The sequence below is a fragment of the Lipophrys pholis genome (genome assembly GCF_963383615.2).
Source record: "Lipophrys pholis genome assembly, chromosome: 21".
Lineage (NCBI taxonomy): Eukaryota > Metazoa > Chordata > Actinopteri > Blenniiformes > Blenniidae > Lipophrys > Lipophrys pholis.
The window spans coordinates 3,650,630-3,677,790 of NC_137649.1; the positions used below are offsets into that span (position 1 = coordinate 3,650,630).

Sequence of the window (27,161 nt, forward strand, 5' to 3'; positions counted from 1 at the left end):
AGCAGTCAGGACCTTTTAATGAACTTTTATTATTAAAGCACAAAGAAAAACAGTAATAATAATAAAAAAAAAAAAGATTTAAAAATAGAATATTGGCCTTTTACTGGGTTTTACACAGTTCCTGTTGTGTGGGAGACAGAGGCCAAAAGTCCTTCTCAGGTTCCACAACTGCATCTGCAACACACAAGACGATAATCAGACATGAGAGGGACGTAGCAGGAAGTCTGCTTCTGTCAAAAAGGTTTTTCTTCACACCGTCAGTGTGATTGTTGGGTTTTCGCTGTTAAAGTGACTTGAAATGGTTTTTATTTGGCGCTCTATATATAAAGCTGATCGAGCTGAAGGCCTGAAGCTCCACCAGCGTCCAGCTCATCTTGGAGCACCAAGCAGTTTATGTACCATCTCAAGCTTGAACGAGATAAACCTGAACTGGACTTTAAGGTTTGAGTGCTTGTAATTTGACGTCATCAGAAAACAGTCGGCGCCTCTGATGCCCGAGGCTCAGGAAAGTCTTCGTAATGAAGTCTACTCTGTGATCAAACATCAACCCGGAATCGAGTCACTAAACTGCTGGATCAGACCCAGAGCAGAAGTGTTAAAGCTCTGGCAGAGCCTCCAGCTCAGGTCTCTGAGGAGCACCAGGCTCTGCAGCTCACCTGGAATGGTTCCCAGTCTGGAGTTATCAAAGAACTGTTTGGGGGCGGCTCTTCTCAGGGCGTCTGCGCTGCCCACGTCGAAGAAGCGACTTTTGGGGGAGTCCGGGACCTTCCGTGGAGACTCCCTGACCTTGTTGGGGGAGTCCAGGATCTTCCGTGGAGACTCCCTGACCTTGTTGGGGGAGTCCAGGACCTTCAGTGGAGACTCCCTGACCTTGTGGGGGGAGTGAGGGAGGTTGGGCGGGTCTGAGAAGGCGAAGCCCCTCCTCCTGGGCGTGCGGGGCGATGGGGCTCGGTCTGCCTCAGCTTTGCTCTTCAGCCTCACTGCTCTGCTCTTCCACTTGTTGATCTCAGCCTGCTGACTGGAAGCCAGACTGCAGAGGAGGGGGGGACCCAAACAACACTAGTCAGTAGATTCTCCAGCTCAGGTTTAACAGTGTTCAGTCAAGGTGAGAAAGCGTTACCTCTCCAGCTCCAACACTGTGCGGTGAAGCCGCTGGACTTCCACCTCCAGATGAACGCTGCTCCTGCTCAGGCCCCTGGGTTGGGTCAGCCGGGCGTGGAGCTCTGCACCCGTCAGGACTGAGGGGGGAAACGTTACATGAACTGCTGCAAGCTTCTAGGATGGAGCGGGCTTCACAACCCATCAGGCCTCTCTCTCTCCGTCTCTCTCTAATTCTGCTGTGGACATTTTTCTTTCCACACATTGTTCTTCTCTCCCGGTTCAGAGGACGGATGGATGGATGAGCAGAATAGAGGATGGAGGGATGAGCAGAATAGAGGATGGAGGGATGAGCAGAATAGAGGATGGGTGGAGCAGGAAAGAGGATGGGTGGAGAATAATGACCCAAACCACGGACAATGTGGAACCTATAGTTGCAGACTGCAGCAGCTTCTGGTCACATTTCTTTAGGAATGTGACTGATGGGAGCGGGACTCCTGGACGTCCCTTCAGCAGCTGAAGAGACTCCTGGACGTCCCTTCAGCATCTGAAGAGACTCCTGGACGTCCCTTCAGCATCTGAAGGGACTCGAGACTCCTGGACGTCCCTTCAGCAGCTGAAGGGACTCGAGACTCCTGGACGTCCCTTCAGCAGCTGAAGAGACTTGAGACTCCTGGACGTCCCTTCAGCAGCTGAAGAGACTTGAGACTCCTGGACGTCCCTTCAGCAGCTGAAGAGACTCCAGCTGTGCAACACAACCGGAGGAAGTTCCATCACCTGCAGACTCACATGACTCTTCTCCTTGCTGCCTCCTCAAAGTTTCCTTCAGCTTCCTCACAGAGTCCTCCTTGTCTCTCAACACGGCGCTCAGCCTCTGCAGCCTGAGAACCAGACAACATCCCGTCATGTTAGCAGGAAACCAAACTCACCACTGTGAGGAGCCACACTGATGTGAGAAGCCTCTTACTCTTTCTGGTGCTCATCAGATGCTGATCTGAGCGCCACCTCCGTCTGGAACACTCTGGCTTTGAGCTTCTCCAGCTCGGCGGAGCTCTGGGAGACGAGCATCTGAAACAAAGAGGGCGACGTCAGAGAGGCTCCTCAGGAGATCTGAGAGGAGGAGACAGCTGAGGACGGACCTGGGATTCTTCCAGTGTGCTCTGCAGAGTCCGAATGGTGTTTTCTCTCTCCTCCAGCAGGTGGCGGCCGTCCTGCTCGGGGCAGCAGCCACAGCTGGAGGCTTTGGCCAGAGCCTCCTCCAGCTGCTCATTCTGCAACACAGTTGGATCACAATTCAACACCCGAAAACAAACTGGCTTCTCGTAAAGTCGGGTATTAACTGGAGGAAGATGCTCTAAAACAGGGATGTTTGCACACAGGGTGGCTCCGGACCTCTGACTGCTGCAGCGCTGATCTACATCAGGTCTCTCAAGGTTTCAGCAAAAAGCTGCAAAGAGCCCAGAAAACTAATCCAGCTTGCAGTGGGATATGATTGCTTGTATTTGTTTACAAGTATATTAATAAAAGAGTCTTAAATGTCTCTGTTCACTAGCCGTTTGAAATAATTGTAATGTTTTATCGGGGGGGGGGGGGGGGACTCCTGGACATCCCCAGCAGCTGAAGGGACTCGAGACTCCTGTACGTTCCAGAGTTCACAGGTTGGAAAGAAACGCCCTGATATCTCTACTTTCCACTTCATAGACTAAAGTCACTGCACCATCGCCATCACTCAGCAATGCAGAGTTGATTTAGTGCCGCAGAAAGTCTGAACCAAACATTCAAGTCTCAGATCGCTCCTCTACCAGTTACTTTTTATTGCGGGTAAAATAACGGTAAATAAAAAGTAACCACTTCCTGTAAAAATTGAATGATATATCAAACAATAAAAGACTTCTACAGTTGGTTTTTAAAGATTGAAATGTGTTTTTATTGTTTATGCACGCTTTCTGTGTGGAGACTGGCCTCATGTGCAAGTTGTATCTTCACCCACTAGGGGGCGCTTGGGCAGTGTGGGAAGCTGATAACTCCAATGAGGTGATGAGGCCAGGTGGGCAGGATGGGGGGAGCGGTTCAGTTTGTGGAAGAAAAGAAATGGATTGACCTCCCCGAGGACAAGCCGCACATTGGATCTTGATCATTGCTGCTCTGGACACGTGTTTAAAACCGGGGTCGTCCTCACCAAAGTGAGTTTAAATGAGCTGCGATTTTCATGGAGTTTTAGTTCTCAGTGAAAGTAGAAAATAGGCTGAATTGTAGTACAAAAATCCAAAAGAAATGAAGACAGTCTGAATGTTTAGAAACCTGCTGCGTGACGTCCCGTCGCTCTCTGTGCTGCTGGAGCTGCTCTTCAAGCTGCTGCACCTGAGAGAAAACACAGGTTCAGAGACCCGGACGGGGGCCCGCCGGGCAGGGAGGGGACTGGGGGGGGCCTACTTGTTGATGCAGCAGGGCTTGCTCCTCCATGCGCCGCCGCTGCTCCTCCACCCGCTGCTCCTCCATCTCACACGACATCTGAATAGAGTAACATCAACATGCTTTAATGCTCAGCCGTGCTGCTCTCCTCACTTTACCAACAGGAGGGCCACCGACCAGGTTGAGCCGAGCTTGGAGGAGGTGCTTGTCCAGAATCAGTTCATTCAGCACCTCCTCCCGTTCCCATCTCATCTCCTCTAGAAACGTCAGTTTGTGCTGCAGCTCCTGGGTCTCCTCCGGGTTGCTCCGCCGGCTGGACTCCTTCTCACTCAGCAGACCGTCTCTCTCAGCTTCCAAACTCAGCAGCTTCTCCGTCAAACTTCTCACCTGTGAGCAGAGAACAAACCCGCCGGTCACTGGACGGCACCAACCTGCTGGCTGGATACTGAAACACACGTTTAGACTCTTGTACATTTGGAATAATGAGGACAGAACGATGACTCCAATACAAGATGATCACTTTTCCTGATAATCTGCCCTGGCAGGATTTTTCCCTCCCAAATCATCTTTAAAAAGGAGAATCCATCGATTTTAACATTTATCTGACACTGATCATTTCTTTGTATGTTTACCGGTTAAGTGGTTTAATGGTTAACGAAATGACTTCATCGTTGAGCTGTTGGTCCTCTGCTGTATGAATCTGGTGTCTATAAAACTCTGCAGTCCTGAAGTCAAGAGTCGGAATCAGTCTAAGGAGGATCAATATATATATAAATACACATTTTTTTTGTAAATTTAAAATAATGAATTACTTCAAGTACTTTATTCCCAATTGAAAAGTTTTTTTTAGCTCTTTGTCAAATAAAAGTAAAGTGCAAACCTGGAACCCAGAAAGGCCGAGGCGTCGGACAGTCGCCACCGGTTATGTGTTTCCATTAATAGCAGGAAACGGTGGCGGATCATCACGAGTCGTTCTGCACCGTCACCAGTATTGTTCTGCTGTGTGCAGTGGCACAGCCTCACTCTGTCACTAATCTGTCAGGAATGTTGTGAATGAGGAGAATTTGGTACAGACAGTGGTGGATGTTGCTATGAGTGATGTGGGCGGCCGCTCAGGGCCAATCGGTGAAGAGGCACACCAGAGGAAAAGGGAATGACCGTCTCTGGTCTGATCTGGTGGAGGCGATCAAATGATCATTTCCCCACTGCATGCATTCAGTCGGGCGGCTGAGATTGTATTGAACGAAGTTCTGATGCTTCCACTTTTTAAAACTGTGGTACTGCAGATACTTCATTTGGTAGTTGGACTGCTGCTGCAGCAGGGTTGGTACATTTAAAAAATGCTGCGATCAGCTGATGTTCAGACTTTAAAGTAAGGAAATCATTTCATCAGACACAGACCTGAGTGTGCAGCGACTGTGTGCCGTCCTCCAGCTGAGCTCTCTCTGCTTCCATCTGCTGCAGCTCCTCACCCAAACTCTTCATCTGGGTGGAAACAAGACATCCCAGCATGAGATTAGCAGAGAGGATCCTTTCATATCCATCATTGTGTGTGAATCCAGCAGCACTGCAGTTGTCAGTCAGCTTGTGTCAGACCTGAGTGTGCAGTGACTGTGTGCTGTCCTCCAGCTGAGCTGCCAGCTGCTGCTTCTCCTGTCTCAGTGTGTCCAACATCTCCTGCAGCTCCTCTCTCTCCTCACTGAGAGACGTCACTCTGTGCTGCAGCTTCTGAGTCTCATCGGAGGACTTCTCATGGCCGCACTCCTTCTCACTCAGCAGGCTGGCTCGCTCTGCTTCCACGCTCTGCAGCTCCTCTGTTAAACGTCTCACCTGTCAGGACAGAAGCAGAATCAAGCCAGACGTGTCGTCATCACTTTAGAATAGAAAATCACAACAAGTGGCTAACTTCAGCTCCGCCTTCTCTGCAAGGTTGGATTGACATTCTTGAAAGTTTCAAAATGGAGAAGTTAACCTACATAATGCAAACAAGAAAAAACTAATTTGATTGTATTTGGAATAAATGGATCAACTATATTACCTCAACAAGAACAGATTTTCTATGGACTTCTCTGAACGGTTTGAAAGTCTTCTAAAGTATAAGGTTTTTGTCTCCCTCAATACTGGAAGTTCCCCACTCTTCTAAATAGTTCGGGGTGTCAGACTTTCTATGTTCCAGCAATTCTTAGGCAGCTTTTGTGTTTTTTGTGTATACGCAGAACAACTTTGTGTCGACAAAGGATTGGTGAATGTCAAGTGTAGTGAGTTAAAAATGCACGGGGAGAAACAAAATAAATAAAAGGAAATAATCTTACATCTGTATTTCTACACTATATGTATAACCGTGTACAATTGCTATTTCCAAATAAAAAAATAGAAAATCACAACATAGAATCAGAGAAAACCTCAAGACAAGAAAATCACCACTTTCTCTTTAAACAAAGGGCCATAGGACCTTGACACTGGTTGTTGGTTTTAAACCCATTTTTACATCTGTTCTACAATGGACTGCACACTGGACTGTTCTATCCAAAGTCTGACTGTAAAGTGATGAAAACCCCATGTTGGATTTTTTGTGCATTAAAATGCTCCTCAAGGTTTTCTTGAGTTTTGCAGGTTAAGACTCATTTATTCATTAAAATGAATACTAGTGTCATTTCTATGTCTGTTTTGTCCTTTCTTTCTCGCGTTTCCTTCGGTGGCCGTCAGTCCAATACCAGGGCCTGTTCACATTCTCCTGTTTGATCCGGACCAGAGTCTCTTCAGGGGAAAATGACGTGAACACTCCCACCAACTCTGAACCGGAGCTACAAGATCTCTGGTCTTTAAATGCTCGGCCTCGCTTCCTTTAATAACCATCTTTCTAGTGGGTGGGGTGAGAGGACGTGATGAGAGCACAATGCATTCTGGGTAGTAAACAAATAAAGATAACTGCAAATCAGAAGAAGCAGACAGAAAGAAAAAGTTGGAAAATATCTCATGAGCAGACGAGAAGTAGAGAGGGAGAATCATTGATATGTGGTCTGAAGACAAATATATATATCACAGTTGTTTGTGGCTACCCATTACCCACGAGCTAATGAGCCTAACCACCGTGGGATCAAGAGGCGAGACTTCAGGTACGTCTGAATTGTCCCTCCTAACTCCGTAACTATCCACTTTTCCTTAACCCCGGAAGTGTTCTGTGTGGCGGCCATGATAAGGACTGTCTGAATTCTAAATAAGCAAAGGAAAGGAGGCTTGTTGCTTCTTTTAGAACCTCCTTTAGCCTAGGAACCACTGATTCTTCCTTTAGCCTAGGAACCACTGATGCTTCCTTTACCAAAGGAGACCAGCTCATGTTCTCCCACAATTCCTTGCGGTGACAACATTTAAAGGAACCCGCTCATCGGAGCGTTCAGGGAAACTCAGGATGACTGAAAAAGGAGCAGATCATGTAAGTTACCAAGCAATAATCTGCCTAGAACAACTTTAAATCATATAAAACCAAAATGCGCTTTTAGTAGTTATTTTTCGGAAACATGTAGTTCTTTCCCCACCATGGCAGACGTCACTAACTTGCGCCGCCGTCGCATTATTATGACGTCACTAAGTGAAAGTGCTGTCCGACTGTGACACACCCATGATCCCCTTTCACTAACTCCTTTAGGAAGCCTCCTACCACCTTTCCTTAACCCCTGGATGACATCACGGGGTTAAGTTAAAGTCGATAGATAAGGAGATAGGACGGACCATTCAGACGTACCCTTCCTCTTTCAGTCCGGACCAATCAATGAGCTGTGTGTCTTCTTTACTTCCTCTCTGGTCAGTGGTCCTTTCAGGCCACAGTGCCCCAAAATCATTTGATAGTTTTTGTTCCTACTTTGAAACTTTTACAAATAAAGTATTATTAAAAGAACATATCAAGTATGTGCATGTCATGTAATCCTGTGAACTATTGTTGCTCTATTTCATCATGAAGGGCAGAATGGAAGGTTTCCCATTGAAGCTGTCATCCCTCCTGTGTGTGAGGGAGGCAGTGTTTCTTCATGGTGGAATGTCAGACCTGAGTGTGCAGCGACTGTGTGCCGTCCTCCAGCTGAGCTCTCTCTGCTTCCATCTGCTGCAGCTCCTCACCCAAACTCTTCATCTGGGTGGAAACAAGACATCCCAGCATGAGATTAGCAGAGAGGATCCTTTCATATCCATCATTGTGTGAATCCAGCAGCACTGCAGTTGTCAGCAGTCAGATTGTGTCAGACCTGAGTGTGCAGTGACTGTGTGCTGTCCTCCAGCTCAGCTGCCAGCTGCTGCTTCTCCTGTCTCAGTGTGTCCAACATCTCCTGCAGCTCCTCTCTCTCCTCACTGAGAGACGTCACTCTGTGCTGCAGCTTCTGAGTCTCATCGGAGGACTTCTCATGGCCGCACTCCTTCTCACTCAGCAGGCTGGCTCGCTCTGCTTCCACGCTCTGCAGCTCCTCTGTTAAACGTCTCACCTGTCAGGACAGAAGCAGAATCAAGCCAGACGTGTCGTCATCACTTTAGAATAGAAAATCACAACATAGAATCAGAGAAAACTTCAAGACAAGAAAATCACCACTTTCTCTTTAAACAAAGGGCCATAGGACCTTGACACTGGTTGTTGGTTTTAAACCCATTTTTACATCTGTTCTACAATGGACTGTTCTATCCAAAGTCTGACTGTAAAGTGATGAAAACCCCACGTTGGATTTTGTTTGCATTAAAATGCTCCTCAAGGTTTTCTTGAGTTTTGCAGGTTTAGACTCATTTATTCATTAAAATGTATTTATTGCACTTTACTGAATGTAGACTAATAAATGTGAATCAGGGAGATGAAACCTGCTCATTAAAATGAATACTAGTGTCATTTCTGTGTCTGTTTTGTCCTTTTTTTCCTTCGGTGGCCGTCAGTCCAATACCAGGGCCTGTTCACATTCTCCTGTTTGATCTGGACCAGAGTCTCTTCAGGGAAAAATGACGTGAACACTCCCACCAACTCTGAACCGGAGCTACAAGATCTCTGGTCTTTAAATGCTCGGCCTGGCTTCCTTTAATAACCATCTTTCTAGTGGGTGGGGTGAGAGGACGTGATGAGAGCACAATGCATTCTGGGTAGTAAACAAATAAAGATAACTGCAAAATCAGAAGAAGCAGACAAAGAAAAAGTTGGAAAATATCTCATGGGCAGACGTGGAGTAGAGAGGGAGAATCATTGATTACCGGTCTGAAGACTTTATATATCAGTTGTTTGTGGCTACCCATTAGCCACAGAGCTAACTAGCCTAGCCACCGTGGGCTCATGAGGCCGGACTTCCTCTTTCAGTCCGGACCAATCAATGAGCTGTGTTTCTTCTTTACTTCCTCTCTGGTCAGTGGTTGTTTCAGGCCACAGTGCCCCAAAATCATTTGATAGTTTTTGTTCCTACTTTGTTACATGTTTTTTTTTTTTAAATAATATTTTATTTGTAAAAGTTTCAAATATGTGCATGTAATCCTGTGAACTATTGTTGCTCTATTTCATCATGAAGGGCAGAATGGAAGGTTTCCCATTGAAGCCATCATCCCTCCTGTGTGTGAGGGAGGCAGTGTTTCTTCATGGTGGAATGTCAGACCTGAGTGTGCAGCGACTGTGTGCCGTCCTCCAGCTGAGCTCTCTCTGCTTCCATCTGCTGCAGCTCCTCACCCAAACTCTTCATCTGGGTGGAAACAAGACATCCCAGCATGAGATTAGCAGAGAGGATCCTTTCATATCCATCATTGTGTGAATCCAGCAGCACTGCAGTTGTCAGCAGTCAGATTGTGTCAGACCTGAGTGTGCAGTGACTGTGTGCTGTCCTCCAGCTGAGCTGCCAGCTGCTGCTTCTCCTGTCTCAGTGTGTCCAACATCTCCTGCAGCTCCTCTCTCTCCTCACTGAGAGACGTCACTCTGTGCTGCAGCTTCTGAGTCTCATCGGAGGACTTCTCATGGCCGCACTCCTTCTCACTCAGCAGGCTGGCTCGCTCTGCTTCCACGCTCTGCAGCTCCTCTGTTAAACGTCTCACCTGTCAGGACAGAAGCAGAATCAAGCCAGACGTGTCGTCATCACTTTAGAATAGAAAATCACAACATAGAATCTGAGAAAACTTCAAGACAAGAAAATCACCACTTTCTCTTTAAAACGAACAATCAGTGTCAAGGTGCTATGGCCCTTTGTTTAAACCCATTTTTACATCTGTTCTACAATGGACTGCACACTGGACTGTTCTATCCAAAGTCTGACTGTAAAGTGATGAAATCCCCATGTTGGATTTTGTTTGCATTAAAATGCTCCTCAAGGTTTTCTTGAGTTTTGCAGGTTTAGACTCATTTATTCATTAAAATGAATACTAGTGTCATTTCTGTGTCTGTTTTATCCTTTCTTTCTTGCGTTTCCTTCGGTGGCCGTCAGTCCAATACCAGGGCCTGTTCACATTCTCCTGTTTGATCCGGACCAGAGTCTCTTCAGGGAAAAATGACGTGAACACTCCCACCAACTCTGAACCGGAGCTACAAGATCTCTGGTCTTTAAATGCTCGGCCTGGCTTCCTTTAATAACCATCTTTCTAGTGGGTGTGGTGGGAGGTCGTGACTGAGAGCGCAATGAATTCTGGGTAGTAAACAAACTGGCTAACCGCAAAATCAGAAGAAGCAGACAAAGAAAAACTTTGAAAATATCTCGTGGGCAGACGTGGAGTAGAGAGGGAGAATCATTGATTACCGGTCTGAAGACTTTATATATCAGTTGTTTGTGGTTACCCATTAGCCACAGAGCTAACTAGCCTAGCCACCGTGGGCTCATGAGGCCGGACTTCCTCTTTCAGTCCGGACCAATCAATGAGCTGTGTTTCTTCTTTACTTCCTCTCTGGTCAGTGGTTGTTTCAGGCCACAGTGCCCCAAAATCATTTGATAGTTTTTGTTCCTACTTTGTTACATGTTTTTTTTTTTAAATAATATTTTATTTGTAAAAGTTTCAAATATGTGCATGTAATCCTGTGAACTATTGTTGCTCTATTTCATCATGAAGGGCAGAATGGAAGGTTTCCCATTGAAGCCATCATCCCTCCTGTGTGTGAGGGAGGCAGTGTTTCTTCATGGTGGAATGTCAGACCTGAGTGTGCAGCGACTGTGTGCCGTCCTCCAGCTGAGCTCTCTCTGCTTCCATCTGCTGCAGCTCCTCACCCAAACTCTTCATCTGGGTGGAAACAAGACATCCCAGCATGAGATTAGCAGAGAGGATCCTTTCATATCCATCATTGTGTGAATCCAGCAGCACTGCAGTTGTCAGCAGTCAGCTTGTGTCAGACCTGAGTGTGCAGTGACTGTGTGCTGTCCTCCAGCTGAGCTGCCAGCTGCTGCTTCTCCTGTCTCAGTGTGTCCAACATCTCCTGCAGCTCCTCTCTCTCCTCACTGAGAGACGTCACTCTGTGCTGCAGCTTCTGAGTCTCATCGGAGGACTTCTCATGGCCGCACTCCTTCTCACTCAGCAGGCTGGCTCGCTCTGCTTCCACGCTCTGCAGCTCCTCCTTCAGACTCTTGATCTGGTCAAGAAGCAGAGCAGTGTGGGATCACAGTGGGCCCATGTTTTGGAAGAATCTTTTCCTTTTCAGGACATTCTTCCACTAGTATGTTGTTCTTAATAACACTAAGGAAAATACTGCGCCGTCTGTTTTACCCTGCCTGGGTCAATACACCCTCATGGATGGCAGTTTTTTGGTTTTGCATTAGTATCTGTCCACTGCACAATCTAAATCTCACATGCTTGGTGGGCGTGTCCACGATGGAATCACTCGGGGGCTCCCGGCTCCCGGCGTTCAAACCGGACCCACATGCGGCTCAGTCACAAACGTGTATTAACTAAACAATACAGCCAAAAGTATTTCTGAAAACATTTCATTCCAGTAGAGCTTATTTAGATGTTTCAGAACGTTTTGCAATGCATCGGCGCGCCGCCCCGTGCAGCTTCAGACAAACCGGTGTAGATTGTTCTGGTTTCGCTGGTGAACACATCAACCAGGGGGTGAAAGCAGTTAACAGAAATGTCACCGTCTGACTTCAGACAGCTGACTTCAGACCATTATCAACCAAACCAGGTGACATGAGGACACCACATATGAAAATCATCCAAAAAAAGAAACTTAAATCATGCAGAACAACGGCTTTCTGTAGTTCGGGAATTAGTTTGGTTTTAAATGTCCAGAACCTGAATCCAGTTCAGGAACCTGATGCATCATGAAGGTTTCATCAAGTACCTGAGCTTGCAGCTCCTCCAGCTGAGCTCTGGTCTCAGAGGGATCGTCCTCTGGTACGGACGCCTTCAGCTGTTTAATGAGCTCCTTCTGCTTCTGGTTGTTGTGAATGGCCGTCCTCAGCTCGTCCTGCACCTCGATCATCTGAGTGTTAAAAAACTCCACTCAGTTTCAAAATGTCCCATTTAAAGTTCTACGAATGCAGCTGGACAGAATCTCACGATGTCCACGTTTTCCTGCTGGTCCAGCCTGAGCTGGTCTCTCTCCGCAGACAGAGAAGCCACGGTGGAGCGCAGCTCGTCCAGCTCAGCCCAACAGCTCTGGGTGGAAGCCTGGACCGGAGCTTCCTGTTCTCCCACACTCTGGAGCTCCTGTGACAACAACAGTGTCTGTTATGGAAGCAACAGTCTGCTCTTGGTCCAATCCCTGCTCCTTGTGCTAACACCCAGCTGCTCCATCATTTTACTCACATGCTTCTCTCCATCAGACTCCTCCTGCTCACAGAGTTTAGTCAAGTCTGAGCTCCTCTGCTTCTCCTGCTGAAGCTCCAACTGCAGAGACTCCAGGACCGCTTGTGTCGCTGCAGTCTGAAGGAGACCAGAAGAACCACTGCTCAGGTTATGCAACATCCAACCCCCCGCCCCCATGAAGACAAACATCCATGGAGTCTTTTTTTCTCCATTACATGTGCAGCTCTTTGTACCACAGGGACAGACACCCTGCAGCAACTGCAACTAGCAAATCAAAACAACTGAAACAAGTCAGCCTCATCACAAAAACAAATCACAACAACAAAAACATCAAATTACCACCAGAGTAAAACAAAACAAGCAGAACAGCATCCAGCCACGACAGTCACCACTGAAGACTGAAAACCAGCACAACCAGAACAGCTACAAGAAGGTGGCAGAAGACACAACAGCAAAATGCAGGATTTCCTGGAACCCGGCGTGGTTCCACTGGGAACCTGTGAAGGTTGGTAAGGTGTTTTCTCCTCACCTGGGATCGGAGCTGCTCTCCCTCTGCACTCAGGGATGTGATGGTGCTCAGCAGCTTCTCCGTCTCCTCTGCAGAGCTGTGGACGGCGGCTTTCTGCTCCGACACCAGAGCCTCCATCGCAGCCCGGACCTCCTGCAGCTCTTCACTCAGCACCGTCACCTGGAGCCACCAGACACAAAGTTCATCTTCCATCCACAACAAAGACATTTTCACTGAATCTCATCCGGTTCTGTTTTAAAGTAGAACCTCCTCTCTGGTTACTAAGGAGTATTTGATGTGTCAGATTATTGTACCTGCTCTTGGAGCTCTCGGCTGATGTCCTCCTCGGTGCTTCTGGAAACTTCACTGTCAGAGAGCTTCTCCTCCAAATCCTGCACCAGCCGCTGCATCTCCTCCACCCTTCCTTCCAGGGACACTTTCAGCTGCTGGCTTTCTTCCAGCTGAGGTGAAAACAAACAGTCTTTAGAAAGTAACAGCCAGAGTCCAGTGAAAGCAACACAGCAGGTCTCTTTGCCTCAACGCGTTGTGGAAACTGATCAGATAAATCTGCTCTCACCCCCTACTTTACACCAATCATCGCCCCCGCTGTGTTTCTCCACATGCTTTGCTCCACCATGTGGGTACAGAGCACCACTTCATTGTTGCTCAGACTTTCACTACATCAATAAGTTGGAGATACACTGTGCAGCTCTCGAGAAACAGAGTATTTCTGAAACACCTCCGCCGTGTGCAATGTTGACATGTACTTCAAACTGTCCACCCGCAGCAGAACGGCGCCACCAGAGGTGGAGATATTTTCAGTAGGATTACGTCACATTATGGAAGTGAACCCAGAGTGGAGTATAGATACAATCATGTGAGCCCCTCTGTGGACACGCAAAGCAGAAAGTATGTAGGGGCTTTAACATGAAAATGAAGAGAACTGTTTGAGGAAACTCTCCCTCCCACCTGGAGAAGCTTTTCTTCCACTGAAGCCTGGAGTCGATTCCCCTCAGCTTCAGCTCTCTGCAGGTCTGAGTCCAGCGAGTCCATGGTCTGCTTCATGTCTTCACACTGCTGCTTCAGATCCTCCTCCCTCAGTGCAGCGCTCCTGAGCTGCTCTTTGTTTCTGTCCGCCTCCTGCAGAGCTTCACGGAGCAGCCGAGCCTCCTCCTGCCGCCCAGCTTCAGCCGAAAGCAGCTCCTCGCTCAGCTGCTGCACCTGAAACACCAGACCAGACATCACACCTGAGGGCGTCTGGGAGGACACATCCACCGGGGGGGGGGACGACGACGACGACGGACAACTCACCTGCTTGGACAGGTCGTCCACCTTGGCAGGAAACTCCTCCAGCTGAGCGCCGAGGGTTTCCTGGACTTCCCGTGACGCTGTCAGCTCCTTGTTCAGACGGCTCACAGTCTTCTCCAGTTCAAAACGGTCAATCAGATCTGGACATGCAAAGAAACTGAGTCACCACACACTGTTGCTTCATGCAAAGAAAGGCTTGGAAAAGAAAACATTGACAAAGTCCAATAAATCAGAACTTCTCAACTGCTGAGTCCCACTCAGTGTTTATGGTACATTACAGTGCTGCTGAACTTTGAATGATGAGATTAATTTGTACCTGAATCCTTTTCAATTAGTTTTTGAGTTTGTATTACTACTGCTATTGCAGAACGTTTTTTCCCCTCCATAGGACAGTGTTGGCTGTGAGATTCAGTGAGTTTTATCAGGGAAAACTACATAATTGGAGCTTTTTTGAAAATACTTTTTAATTCATGTATTTTGCATGAAAACACCGACCTAGTGGTAAAAACGACAGTTACTGAAATGCTCTGACTGTTGTATCAGTCTTATGGTTAATGCTTGAATAAGAGACTGAATAGTTTTAATTAAAACTCCATTCATGTATGGTTGTTGCATGAAAGAACTTCAGAGTCTGTTAAAGGCTGAAGTAAAGAGTTTATATTTTCATTTTAAGTGCAGCTAATTGAGCATAAAAGGGAACGTTTCCCTCTCTAGCATTGCCACATCTTGGTTTATCATGACTCGTTTTTGTGTCGTTCTGTGATCGTCTATTCGACCATCTCGGGTTCAAACTGCACGTCTCGTCATTCAAAGAATGAGAGAGGATTTAGGTGACGCTGGTCATTAGGTGCTGGTGGGTCCTGACGTCACACCAGTTGAGGACCATTTGCAATCAGAAGATCCTACTTTACTAACCGACACAACAGAAACATTTTTTTAGTGTTTGAGATCCATTTTGAACCTACTTTTTGGCACTTTGCCGGCGAGCAGACTGGTGAGCGTGGCGTTCTCCTCAAAGGCCAGGTTCAGCTCCTTCTGCAGGTCGCTCTGCATGTTCCTGTAGCGAGACTTCTCAGTCTCCAGCTGAATGCGCAGGCTGTTCACCTCCAGCCCCATCTTCTCATGGTTGGTACTGAGAGTCACCTGGAGGCAGAGGTGAAGGTCAGTGTGCATCCGGCTGGTGTTAGCAGGAAACAGGAAGTGGCTTCAGACGTACATTCGTCTCCTCCAGAGCCATGTTCTCAGTGCGGAGGAGCGCCCAGTCCTTCTTGGTGTCCCTGCTCACACCCTCTGCGTCGTCCAGAGAGCGACAGAGCTTGGTCACCTCCTGCATCAGGTCCTTCCCTCCCTGCCACAGGAAAGTCAGATCAGCCTTTTTTGCAGAGAACGAGCCGACAGCCTCTCATCTAAACTGAGGATTCACGGCAGGCTGAAGGGTTTCCACTCTGGTCACCACAAGATGTTTAACAACACGAGGCCTCAGTGCTGAAGGGTGAGGATGTGCAACTCATCTCAAGCATGACATGTGAAGCTAGAGCCGCCTGGCAGCCCGTCTAGCTGGACTTTTGCAGTCCAAACACAAAATCAGCTGATGTGGAAGATTTGCTCTTGACAGCATGTCGATGCCTCCGTGTACAGAGAAAACATCAAAATCACATTTTTGAATAAAATGACTGGACACAGAGGGCTGCACAGCCGTGTGGATGTTATCAAGGTTTGATTCTGGAAGATCTGTGGTTTGAATGTCGTCCCTGAGCCCTCGGTAGGTGTGAACATGTGATAAAGTGTCTGACGAAATGAGTGCAGACACAACATTTGATGAACAGTAAATATGAGCTGCAGATATTCTAACTAATCAAAGCTCATTGATTAATGTAATTCAACAAGATAATCAATAATACACATACCATACTCTGAAGCTCCTCTGCAAACTCAGTTTTTGTCTTCAGCTGCTCAGACAAACCCTCCAGTTTGCTCTGAACACGACACACAAAGATATTACATCAATACAAAGTACATGACTTGTACAACTGCTTGATTTGAAATGTCATTAGAAAGGAAAGTCTGTCAAATTAAGTTCAAGAATGTGACAGAACAGCCTAAAGAAAGATAAAAGATTAGGCAGATCAACAGGACGTTACCTGAAGCTGCAGGCACTGAGCTTCAGACGACTCCAGAGCCGTCTTCAACTGACTGATTGCCATATGTAGCTCCTCCTGCAAGAAAAAAGTTAAATCAATTTGAGGCCTCATGTGTACTTCAACAGGAAGCCTCTAACTGACAACCAAAACCAGTGAGGGGATTCCTGCAGCAGTGTCGGAGATGAAAGTACATTTCCTGGAGGTATTCTTCAGATATGATATCAATAAGGATGAGTCAGGCTACTGTAATCCCAGGCACCTGTGCATCTCTTTACCTTTTAGTCTTAGTGCCCCCCTGAAAATGAATACATTCTTCCACAAGCGGCGTGATTTCCGGTCGTCAAACCTTCACAAGTGTATGAGACCTGTTTAAATTATGGTTTTAGCAGACTGGACGAGTCAATCTGTGTGAACTCGCTGTGATAAATCAAGAAGAAAACAGAAGCCTGTGCCATCGATTTAGGGAAAATAAAGGCGCTAAACATGGACAGAACTCTGGCCCCAGAGGTTTTCTTATATTTAGAGAAAAACCATGATATAAAGGAAGACGAGAACATGGACGCGGTCGTGACTTGGAAAGAGAGGCGCACTGGGAAGCATATTTTGCAGAGACCTTGAAGGAAGTACTAGTATGCTCCGTTAGCATTCCGGTATAGCGCAGACAACTACATCATGTCTTACTGCATTTCTACTGGTCTGGTCGTGATCTCAGCCGGCACTACGACTCCCCAAATATCAGACACAGTCCGATAGTGTCTGGGGGCTTACGACTGATACCTGGGCTGTCCTACAACCGAGCACAAAGCCCGACCGATTGGAGGCGCGACCACAGATTTTACTAACGATTCTCCCACGATCCGATCCTTTGTCTCAGAAGGCCAAAATCACGCCGTTTGTGGAACCTTAAGAATGAGAATATCTTTATTGTCATTGTAACACAGGTATAACAAAATAATTTTTGGCAGTTGGTGCGGAGAGCGCGCCAAACCACTGAGGCAGACTGGACTCCTCAGAATGAGCAACGGTATGAATTCAAATCCAACGGAGGAGGTGCAGCATGGTAGCTGGGAGCAGCAGATTTAGGAAAAATAAGGACATCCAGATTTCTAACACGCTAAAAATTTACCTGGTGCTCTGTGTTGAACTTATCCTCCAGGGTCTTGAACTCCTCCGTCTCTCTGAGCTCCAACACCTCCTCGGACAGAGCGGCCTTCTCCTCCTCCAGCATGTTGGTCTGCTCGATGAACATCCCCAGCTCCTGCCTCAGGTAGTCCCGTTCAGTCAGCACCTCCTCCTGCAGCACCACAGCAGATGTCAGTCCTGCTGCAGGCGGCCACAGTATGCCAGTGCAGGCAGGGGAGAACACACTGAAACGCCTCAGGCTTTCAGGTTCACAGAGTAGAGACCAACACAGGAGAACCGTCTTTCAGCTGAAGGGTTTTAAGCAGTTTCTACACATTTCAGTTTTATTTGGGACAAGAACATGAGACCTGGAATAAATCTCACATCCATCTATACCACTCATCCTGTTCACGGGCGCAGGAGCTGAATCCAGCTTACTATGGGCGAGGATTGGATTCACCTGGACAGGTGTCCAGTCAATCATTGGGGGGGGGGGTTGAAATTGCTCATTGCCATTACCTTGTCTTTGGCCAAGGCTTCACACAGCTGGGCGGTCTCTGCAAACTGTCTTGTCATCTAGAAAACAAGTAGGTTCCGATCAGACAGTGGTGGATGACTCCAGAGAGAAGGCAGCGCCGTCAACCCCCACCTGCTCCACAGTTTCACTCAGAGTGTGGTTCTGCTGTTCAACGTCGGCCACTTTCAGCTGCAACATATCCACCTTCTCCACGGCCTCCTGCTTGAGCCCAGCTTCAGTCTGAAGCTGCAGCTGCAGCTCGGCCAGCCTGGGCTGGGTTTCCTCCAGCTGCAGCTCCCCTGAAGTTTCCGCCGGCTGCAGCTCGGCCAGCCTGGGCTGGGTTTCCTCCAGCTGCAGCTCCCCTGAAGTTTCCGCCGGCTGCAGCTCGGCCATCCTGGGCTGGGTTTCCTCCGGCTGCAGCTCCCCTGAAGTTTTCTCCAGTTGCAGCTTGGCCACGCTGCTCTTCAACATCTCCACTTCCCCCCAGGCCTTCTCTTTCTTCCGCCTCTCCAGATCCAGCTGCAGCTCCAGGGTCGACACTTTGCTGGAGAGCTCACACATCCAATCACTGGACCCGCCTGTCGGACTGAAGAAGGGACAACAGGAAACTCCTATAGATTCTCAACGAAGTGGAGTTCTTGTCTCCGAGACGCCCGAACCCAGCAGAAATCGGACTGAAGCGTTAAAATGTAAAGAAGACTCGCAACAACAAAGGACAAGGATGTCCAACATCCAGCTATTCAATCAAAGATCTCAGAATGTGTTTAGGATCATGTCAGCGTTTACATCCCAGGATTTTCTTCAATGTGATGTGGCTCCAACCGTTCTTTCAAGCACATTTTTTACCTTTTCTGATGAATATTGTATTCTAGTGTTTGGGTTTTCGTAAAGGACCAAACAACCTCAGAAGCCATCAGTCCGTACAATTGCTCTGCATGTCCTTTTACTGCCCTCGAGTTCTGTTATTCACTGTATATTAAAGAAACTTAACGAGGATCCTTACAGAGGTCCAGTAAGTATATCAGTAGTTCCTCTTTCCACTGCTTAATGCTGGCTGGAATTCTTCAGTCTCTGTGTGTTCCGCCGTCTCACCTGTCCCCAAAGCTCCGGACCGTCACCGAGCTCTGGCTGGTCTCCGTGTCATCCTGTGGCTCATCAGGGATTTCCCACTGGGAGTCAAAGTCCTCGTCATCTGTCCAAATGAAGAGCGGCTGCTTTAGGACTCGTCCAGAGCGTAGACGCAACGTGAAGTCGCGCTCTCCGTTACCTTCACACAGCTCACTCAGAGAGCTGCCGTACGCGTTCCTTTTCGGCATGAAGGACTGCGACAGGAGGAAGTCACATGGATGCTCCTCGCCAGCGGCTGGACCGACCAGCTTCAGCATCTTCCCTCCCCACGTGACCCGGCGCTTCGGTACCTGAGCAGACGGGCCGTTATTGAGGAGACGGCCGGTTTGGCCCGGGCAGAGAGGCTGGGGTGAGGCTCACCTTTCGGACGGTGATCTGGGTGGTGCTGGTGACCAGCAGCGTGGTCAGGTTCCTGATCCGGTCCTCCTGCTCTCTCTGCAGCATCTCCTTCTCCTGGAGCAGCTGGGACAAAACCTTCTTCTCCGTGGCCGTGGTCTGTGTGACCGAGGACACCTGGAGGCCGACACCAGGAGATCAAGGTGGAGAAAGACACCACGGACGACAAAAAGGTCGCACACTCACCTCCTGAAGACGCCGCTTCAGGTCCACGATTTCATTGCGATACCTCTTGAGCAGGGCACCGTCGTCAGACACCTCCGTCACATGAGGGTCGTTCTTCATCTTCTTAGCCGTACTCGCAAACTACAGAGGAGAAAACGCATCTTAAAAACTCCAGTACAAGTCAAACAACAACATCCGGCTTCTGTCCTGAAGGGCTATCAAAAGCACTTTATTACTGCGAACCAATAAAGTTTGTCACCGCTCGAATTATTAGAACTTTCCTTTTTGGTTTTTGTGTATTTAACATTTTAGCTTTTCTAAATATGCAAATATAATGTGACAGGTTGAGATGGTTGTTCATTCATTTTGCAGTAGAAAAGAAATAAAGCCTCAAACTGAAGCAGAATTCCCAAGCCTGCCGTCAGATCAGAAACACACACACATATATATATATACACACACACACAGAGACTGAAGATATATATATATATAATAAGTATGTTTCTCCCAGAACATATTTGATGTTTGGTTCCTTCAATATTAAATGGTCCTACAATATATCACATGTCACAATGGAGTATTTAGTAGTCCACAGTGCATTAGAATGCATCAGTTTAGGTCTATTCTTTCAAACTTTCCGGGTATTTCTGGGGGGACTAAACCTACATTTTTTTTGCTGCATTTATTCATTTTAATTTTAAATTTACTGATTGCATAGTAACACCACACCCCCCCTTAAAATAAATGAAGAAAAAATGACCAGCACTGGTTGTTGCTGTACTAAGGTAAACTACAAATAACCAAGTTCTGGTAACAGAAGTTGAGTGAAGTATTGCCAGGACCAAGAGATTCTTTCTTATGTTGGAAATGAAAACCGCTCAGTTAATAAAGTCCTTCGTTTCTCAAACCAACGTTCCAGAACCGGTTCCCTACAGATCAATGCTGCTAAAGCATGAAGGTGCTCAGGTGTTTCTCACCTGCAAGGTGCTCAGCGTCTCCTCCAGAGCGACCGGGGTGATGGTGCAGATGATGACCGTCTTGGCGTTTCCACCCAGAGAGTTCTGCAGGATGCGGGTGAGCTTACTGTCTCTGTAGCTGGTGAAAAGTCTGAGAGGAGACGACGCCAGCACTGATCAGCACGTAACCACAGCTTACGACACAAAGCAAGACCATTTCAGAACAGCAGGTCTCCTACACGCTGCCACAGCTTATGTCTGGATGTACCGACGGCAGAGGAGACGTGAGGAGGAATCATGGTTTACTCACTTCTGGTTTTCATCAGTCAGTTTCTTGATGACTTGGGCAAGTGTGAACAAGCTGCGGTTGATATTGCAGCCCTCTTTGAAGCGAGTACCTGGAACATCAGGGACGGGTCACATGTGGTTCGCGCCGCTTTCATAATGTAAGAGACATGCAGACTGGCCAGAGCGGCTCCTCACCTTCAGCTCCTGTCTGGCTGGCTCTCTCAGACCCGGCCAGATCCACCAAGTTCTACAAGACCAACCAAGTTCACACTGACACAGACGACTAAAACAGATGTAGGATACAAAAAGATGTGAAGAAGAAAGCTGGCTTACCAAATGAGACACAATAATGCCTCCGTCTGCGTTTTCTCCTGACACTGAGTCGCTTCGGTCCCGGCTCTCTATGATCTGAGGAAAAAAGAAAAAAGAAAACTGTTAGAAGAGAACAAAGTGGCCTGGATCAGCTTCAGGAGTTCTGGGACGACTCACCATCCGGAAGATGGTGTGAGAGCGGCTGCTGCGCTGGTTCATCTTGGTCTTCCCATAGTGGCGGTTCTCTACAGGGACACACTGGTTATCACAGACCGTGAGCACAGCAGGAAGACTTCAGGAGTCACATCTTACTTTCTCCTTTGCGGATCCAGGCCAGGGCTTGAGCTGAACTCGTCACCACCTCTTCCGTCAGGTCAGCCACAAAGATGTTTTTCTGGAAACAATCATGAACAGTGGTGGGTCTGAAAGGAACCTGGAGACAGGATGTGACCTGCTGTGCTTCTTTACCCCCGTGGTGTTTACCATTAAAAAATCCCCTTCCAGCAGCCAGAGCCCACCAGTCACCAGTCAGAGCTGCAGCTCCTCAACACACATTTAAAGCTCATCACTCTAGATTGTTCTTCAGTGGTCAACACAGACACCCTGACTGGTCTGCAGCTACACAACAAAACACTGCCCAGTGCAGAGACCAAGTAGAGACAGCTTGTGTATTGAAACGGCCCCGGGGCTCAGCACCAGGAAGACCCTACACCAGGGGTCTTCAATAGGCGGCCCCATTAGTTGCACATCAACATGAAATAAAGTACAATTTGTGGGGAAAAGATGTGCTGCTCCACCTTGTTTGGACCTCATTCCACACTGTAGTCTGAGCACATCTGCCGTAAACACGTCAATGCTGCTCCGCTCGGACGTCCACGGATCAATTTCATTTTCACTACCCGCCAAACCACCCGTCATTGGGCAGAAAGTCAAGATATAAACAAAGAAACAACATGACCTGCAGCGTGAAGAAGCACAAAGTCGACCAGTAAAAGCGTCAGTTCAACTCTGACTGAAATGAACAGTTTAGTTTTTCACTACCGGCCCATGCTTGATCTGCACCCAGACCGGAGCTGCCAGCAGAGTGAATCATCTAAAGCAGCTCTTCAACTTTCTGCACGCAGCAGCTTTAATACCAACGACCCTCCAGAGTCCCACAGCCGCAAAACATTAAACATAACGCCTTACAAGCCCTCCATGTTTACGATATGTCGGCATTGGTACAAGAGAGCAACAGCAGCATCATCGCTTGTTTCATGGAACCTTGCCAAAGTTAAGGAAAGATTTGCTGATGCTGAGTTCATTAAAAAAATGGATCAATTAATCTGTGGTGAAGTTTTAAGTCGTGACGAGAAAAGCAAGAAAACGGTTGTGGAACATTAAAGGTGCGTTTACATAGAACGACAACAACTTTGGCAGGAATCTCAGTTCCTGACCACGGATCAGGATTTTCACCTGAATTCTATGATTCACGGCCATGGCGTCACGCCGTCACAGACAGTCGCCACCTTTTATCAAGAGTTACAAGTAAGAGCAGGAAACGGTGGCGGATCATCATGAGTCATTCCGCACAGTCACCAGTGTGGTTCCACGGTGTTGCAAACTGCTATTTACATGTATAGATACATGTATCGTCACATTCTATCATTAATCTGTCAGGAATGTGGCGAACCGGGAGAATTTGTTATATTCAGTTGTGGATTTTGCTGTGAGAGATGTGGGCAGCCGCCCAGGTCTCAATCTGCGAAGGAGCGCACCAGAGAAAATGAGAATCACCGTCTCAGGTGAGTCTCATGGAGGCCGGGTGTTCGCCCAGGGCGTAAAACAAGTCAGGTCCACAAATGGGTGTGTGTATATATATATATATATGGCACCACACACACCCAAGTTAGTCTACCAACAGCTACTGAACAGTCCACACACTCCAGATCACTCAGTATTCAGAGAAATTTCATGGAGTTGATCAGATGCTGCAGGGAGCGAATGCTGTCACTCTGTAGAACACATCAACACACATCACTACTAATCCACACGCTCAGTTACAAACTTCACCAATACAGGTGATTCTTGATATTCTTGAAGATTCATTGGAGCCAAAAAGATGTTCCAGGAATATCAGGAATGTCGGGCCCATTTCAGAACTATCTTCAGATGCATTAGGTCACATTAAGAATGTCAGGAATGTGGCAGGAATGATGGAAAATGATATCGGTGACTCATGGTGCTGATGTGTAAACGCACCTTAGAGCAAGTTTCACTGTCAGATAATACTGAGACAAGAAGAGAGGAGGATTTAGTGGAGGAGTGTTCTTCACCTCTGATCAGTGACTTAAAGAAACAGAATCAGAAACAGACTTTCTGATGCTCAGCTTGGCCTCAGGATTGAGACGACAGGATACAGCAGAGGATTTTCCTCATCCCATCACTTTTCTCTCTGAGTGAATTCATTCATTTGGTTTATTTGGCATCTAACTGAGGTATTATAACAAAAATTACAACAATAGCAATGATAAGTTCATTTATACTGCAGTTTTTATACTTCAAACGCATCAGATCACAATTAAAAACAATAAATTAATGAAATGAGAACAGAAACAAAAGCAGCACTGAAACAACAATTATGGAATTTAAAAAGTAATAAACTGTGAATCTCTCCCTGTATTTCTGTCTCTCTCAGTGTGTAAATAATTAGTTGGTTTTAAACTTACTTTTTTCAAGAGTACTTTTTTATGTGACCCTCAACACAAGTTTGAAAATCCCAGGCTTCAATTATTACTACAACCACCTCGACTTCTTATAATGATAATAACAACAATAGTAATAATGGTAACATCAGCTAAAACATCTGTAATGAAAACAACTTTTGCTGACAAAGTGCAAAAAACCTGCGGCTGTTCCGGCCCTTGGTTTATCACGCCGGTCAGATTCTGGCCCTCGGGGGGGGGGGGAACTATGTGAGGACCCTGGTCTACACGGCGCTGCAATCAGGCTCAGACCAGGAAGACCCAACACAGCGCTGACCGGGTCATTTCACCATTACAGATCGGTAGAATCAGATTCAAGCCATTTTCCTACTTCCAACATTGAGCGACCATCTTGGGTACTGATGAGCTACACTGAGATCCAACACATTCAGTGTGTGTGTGTGTGTGTGTGTGTGTGTGTGTGTGTGTGTGTGTGTGTGTGTGTGTGTGTGACACCATCTTCCTCCATGAATTGACCCATTGTCCCTTTTAACAGGAAATCTCTTGAATTAACAGCCATTTTTCAAGCTAACCCACCCAAGAATCCCCCCCCCCAAAAAACAACAAAACAAACAAACAAAAACAAGTAGAAATAAAAATAAAGGCTTGACATTAAGACAACATAAAAACATTAAAGTCCAGTTGAAGAGCAGTAATTAAAGACTTCTACCCAGTGGTGTAGGAGTTTGGTTGATTCTTACGTTGATGGTCTCGCGGACTTCCAGGGGTTTTCTCTTCCAGCTGCTGACCAGCAGATCAACCACGGTCTCATTGTAGATCTCCATATAGGAAACCCGCAGGAGGAACTCTTTTTTTGGCAACTTGGGGGTGAAAAAGAGAAAAGCCGCCGTTAGGAACATTTCACAAACAGAAGCAACAGAAGTGTGACTCTTACGTTTGTGATGCTCTGGAAGACGTCTTCCACGGCCAGAGGAATGACTCCGGGGACGCTGCCGCCGTTTCCCATCATGGTGAAAGTCTTCCCAGAAGACGTCTGGCCGTAGGCGAAGATGGTTCCTGACAAGGAGACGACGTCATGAGCACACTGGCTCCCGGTGGGCCTTATTTACACAGAGCTACGAAAAATACTACGAAAAATATCAAATCATTGTAAACCAGCTCGTTGAAGCTAAATTCATGAGAATTTCACAGAATATGTTCAACCGATGTGGAGTTCTCTGAAGATGAGCAGAGGATGTGATCGCTGACATTCAAAAAACCAAAAGCTTGGAGAAACAACGGATATTGTCCTTTCATGACCGTCGGAACCGTTACCGGACCAGAACCACATACCGTTGTAGCCCTCCACAGCGGACACCACCAGAGGCTTGGCGATGGCCTGGTACAGCTGGTTGGTGGATTCATCGGCAGTGAACACTCGGTCTGTAAACCACAGGACACACACGTCAGTGTGCTTCAGGTCGCCTTCATGCCAAAGGAGAGCAAAACCCGCCTTCATGAGGATCAGCTCACCAAAAGAGAAGCTCTTGGTGGGATTCTCATCGTCAATCTGATGGATGGATTTGTCATTGGCTTTCCAGAAGTGCTTGACGGGCTCCGTGTCCTCCGATGAGCTTTCCTCCCTGAAAACAGACGGCCAGGACATCCAGAGTCATTTTAAAAACACGTTCTGCTCGTTTCAAGAGGTTAAACAAACAGCAGCACCGTTTCTCGCCTGGGTTTCAAACATTATGTGGACTGGTTTGTCCAAGGATTTAAAAAATGTCCCTGTGGGAACAACAACACATTCACACCCCTTTCTAATGCATGACTTGGATAAAAAAAAAAACACTCTTGTTTACTGTCAAAGTTTCTTTGCTGCAACTTCAGAATTCACTTTTTCATGATTGAATATTCTTAGGATTCCTCAAACACAGGGGGTGTCCAACCTCGGTCCTCCAGGGTCCCTGTCCTGCAGGGTTTAGCTCCTCCCAGTTGTAACACACCTGGTTACAATGAGGGGCTCGTTATTGGGCTTTTCCACAACCTTGGTGATGACATCATCATTAGATTCAGGTAAGCTGAAGCAGGGAGGAACTAAAACATGCAGGACACCGGCCCTCCAGGACCGAGGTTGGAGACCCCTGGTCTGAGAGCTCGTCTTTGATTAGTCCGGGTCATTATCTCCATTTATCCTTCAGTTATCGACTCGTCCCACCAGGGCTGGGATCATTTCAGTTTAAATTCAGTCTGGCTTGTTACATTAGAGCAAAAGTATCCCCACAGAGAGCTTAGTGACAGTTTACACCTTCAGCAGTTCGAGCTCCGGTTTTTAACGACAGGTAATGTTCAGCCGATCAGACTGAAGGAACCTCTGATATTAACCGGAACCAGACGGGCTTACCTCGCGATCAGCGGCCGGACCCGAACACAAACCTTCACGGCGGATTCCTCAGTCATGTTTCCGTTAAAAAATACAGAAACGGAGTGTCTTTACCGGACCGGGAAGGTTCACCCGCTCACGGGATACAACTGCAGGTTTAAACTGTGGAGCTTCACTCTGATTGGACAACGTCTCACTGGACGAGTCCATCTGAGCGGAGTCTGTGGGGGTGTCAGGAAAAGTCTGTCATACGATTAACTGAAACATTTTTAATTTAATTCAGAAAAGTATCAACAAAATCACAACTACACTTATGGTTATCTGTATTTTATTTGTTCATCTTAGTATTTTTTTTTTGCTATTAGAAATGAATTTAATGTGGTCTAGCGTACCCTATAGTCCATAAGGTGAACCATGAGGCTAGAAAATGATTTTCGTTCCCATGTCTGGGCACTACTTTTTAAATGCATTTTGTGTAGCATATACCCTTATGGACTTTGGGTTAAAAGTTCTCCGTAAAATATCCTGCAATTTTTTTGTCACAAGCCACAAATCTATATAAATACAAATTGAAAAAAACAAAAATTCCGTGGTATTTGATTCACTTGTTTTATTTTAGCATCACAAAACCTCTCACAAATTAGCACTTATATATCTATGATAACATTTTAGACAAGTCTTATTATTACCATGCACACACACACACAATAACAGCATTGCTTTTTTATTTACAGTTGCTGTTTCTTTTCTTCTTTTAACAATAGGGGCTTTTGTCATTTTTCAGTACATATTTTTTTAAGAGAACCTCAGTCTGGCTTCTTTAGAAAGTACCCTGTAAGCTTTAATTTGTGTTCAATGGACACCTTTTTAGAGCATGTTTTATGTTTCATCCCCATCACTGCTTCCTTCTGGACATCCACACACTGCTGGCACCAACACACTGTATGAAACCTGTCCAGCTTGGGATAGTGCAGCTTTCAGCATCAATGAACTTAACAGATATGTACGCT

The 27,161-nt window shown here is 46.9% G+C and overlaps 1 protein-coding gene across 3 annotated transcripts; it reads right to left on the minus strand.

Annotated features, from left to right (window-relative positions):
- Positions 1-26,298, minus strand: cenpe (centromere protein E). 3 transcript variants are annotated; one of them, XM_080491035.1, is made up of 46 exons: positions 26,173-26,298; positions 25,302-25,411; positions 25,122-25,211; positions 24,724-24,845; positions 24,530-24,649; positions 21,397-21,478; positions 21,262-21,329; positions 21,106-21,180; positions 20,968-21,019; positions 20,795-20,882; positions 20,506-20,635; positions 19,550-19,669; positions 19,328-19,480; positions 19,107-19,257; positions 18,932-19,031; positions 17,972-18,425; positions 17,842-17,898; positions 17,327-17,494; positions 16,201-16,275; positions 15,967-16,035; positions 15,276-15,407; positions 15,025-15,202; positions 14,063-14,199; positions 13,721-13,972; positions 13,066-13,212; positions 12,773-12,931; positions 12,244-12,360; positions 11,995-12,144; positions 11,777-11,917; positions 10,832-11,065; positions 10,636-10,719; positions 9,316-9,549; positions 9,120-9,203; positions 7,749-7,982; positions 7,553-7,636; positions 5,107-5,340; positions 4,912-4,995; positions 3,688-3,897; positions 3,532-3,609; positions 3,400-3,459; positions 2,238-2,369; positions 2,066-2,166; positions 1,876-1,979; positions 1,121-1,238; positions 657-1,030; positions 1-174 (listed from the first exon to the last, which is right to left on the minus strand). In XM_080491035.1, the coding sequence occupies exons 1-46, from the start codon at positions 26,226-26,228 to the stop codon at positions 101-103; spliced, it is 6,276 nt and encodes a 2,091-aa protein (XP_080347161.1). In that variant the 5' UTR covers positions 26,229-26,298; the 3' UTR covers positions 1-100. The 3 variants fall into 3 exon arrangements, with proteins under 3 accessions (XP_080347161.1, XP_080347160.1, XP_080347159.1); XM_080491034.1 differs by having other exon boundaries at positions 1,888-1,979; positions 11,995-12,162; XM_080491033.1 differs by having other exon boundaries at positions 11,995-12,162.
- Between the last annotated feature and the right edge of the window lie 863 nt (positions 26,299-27,161).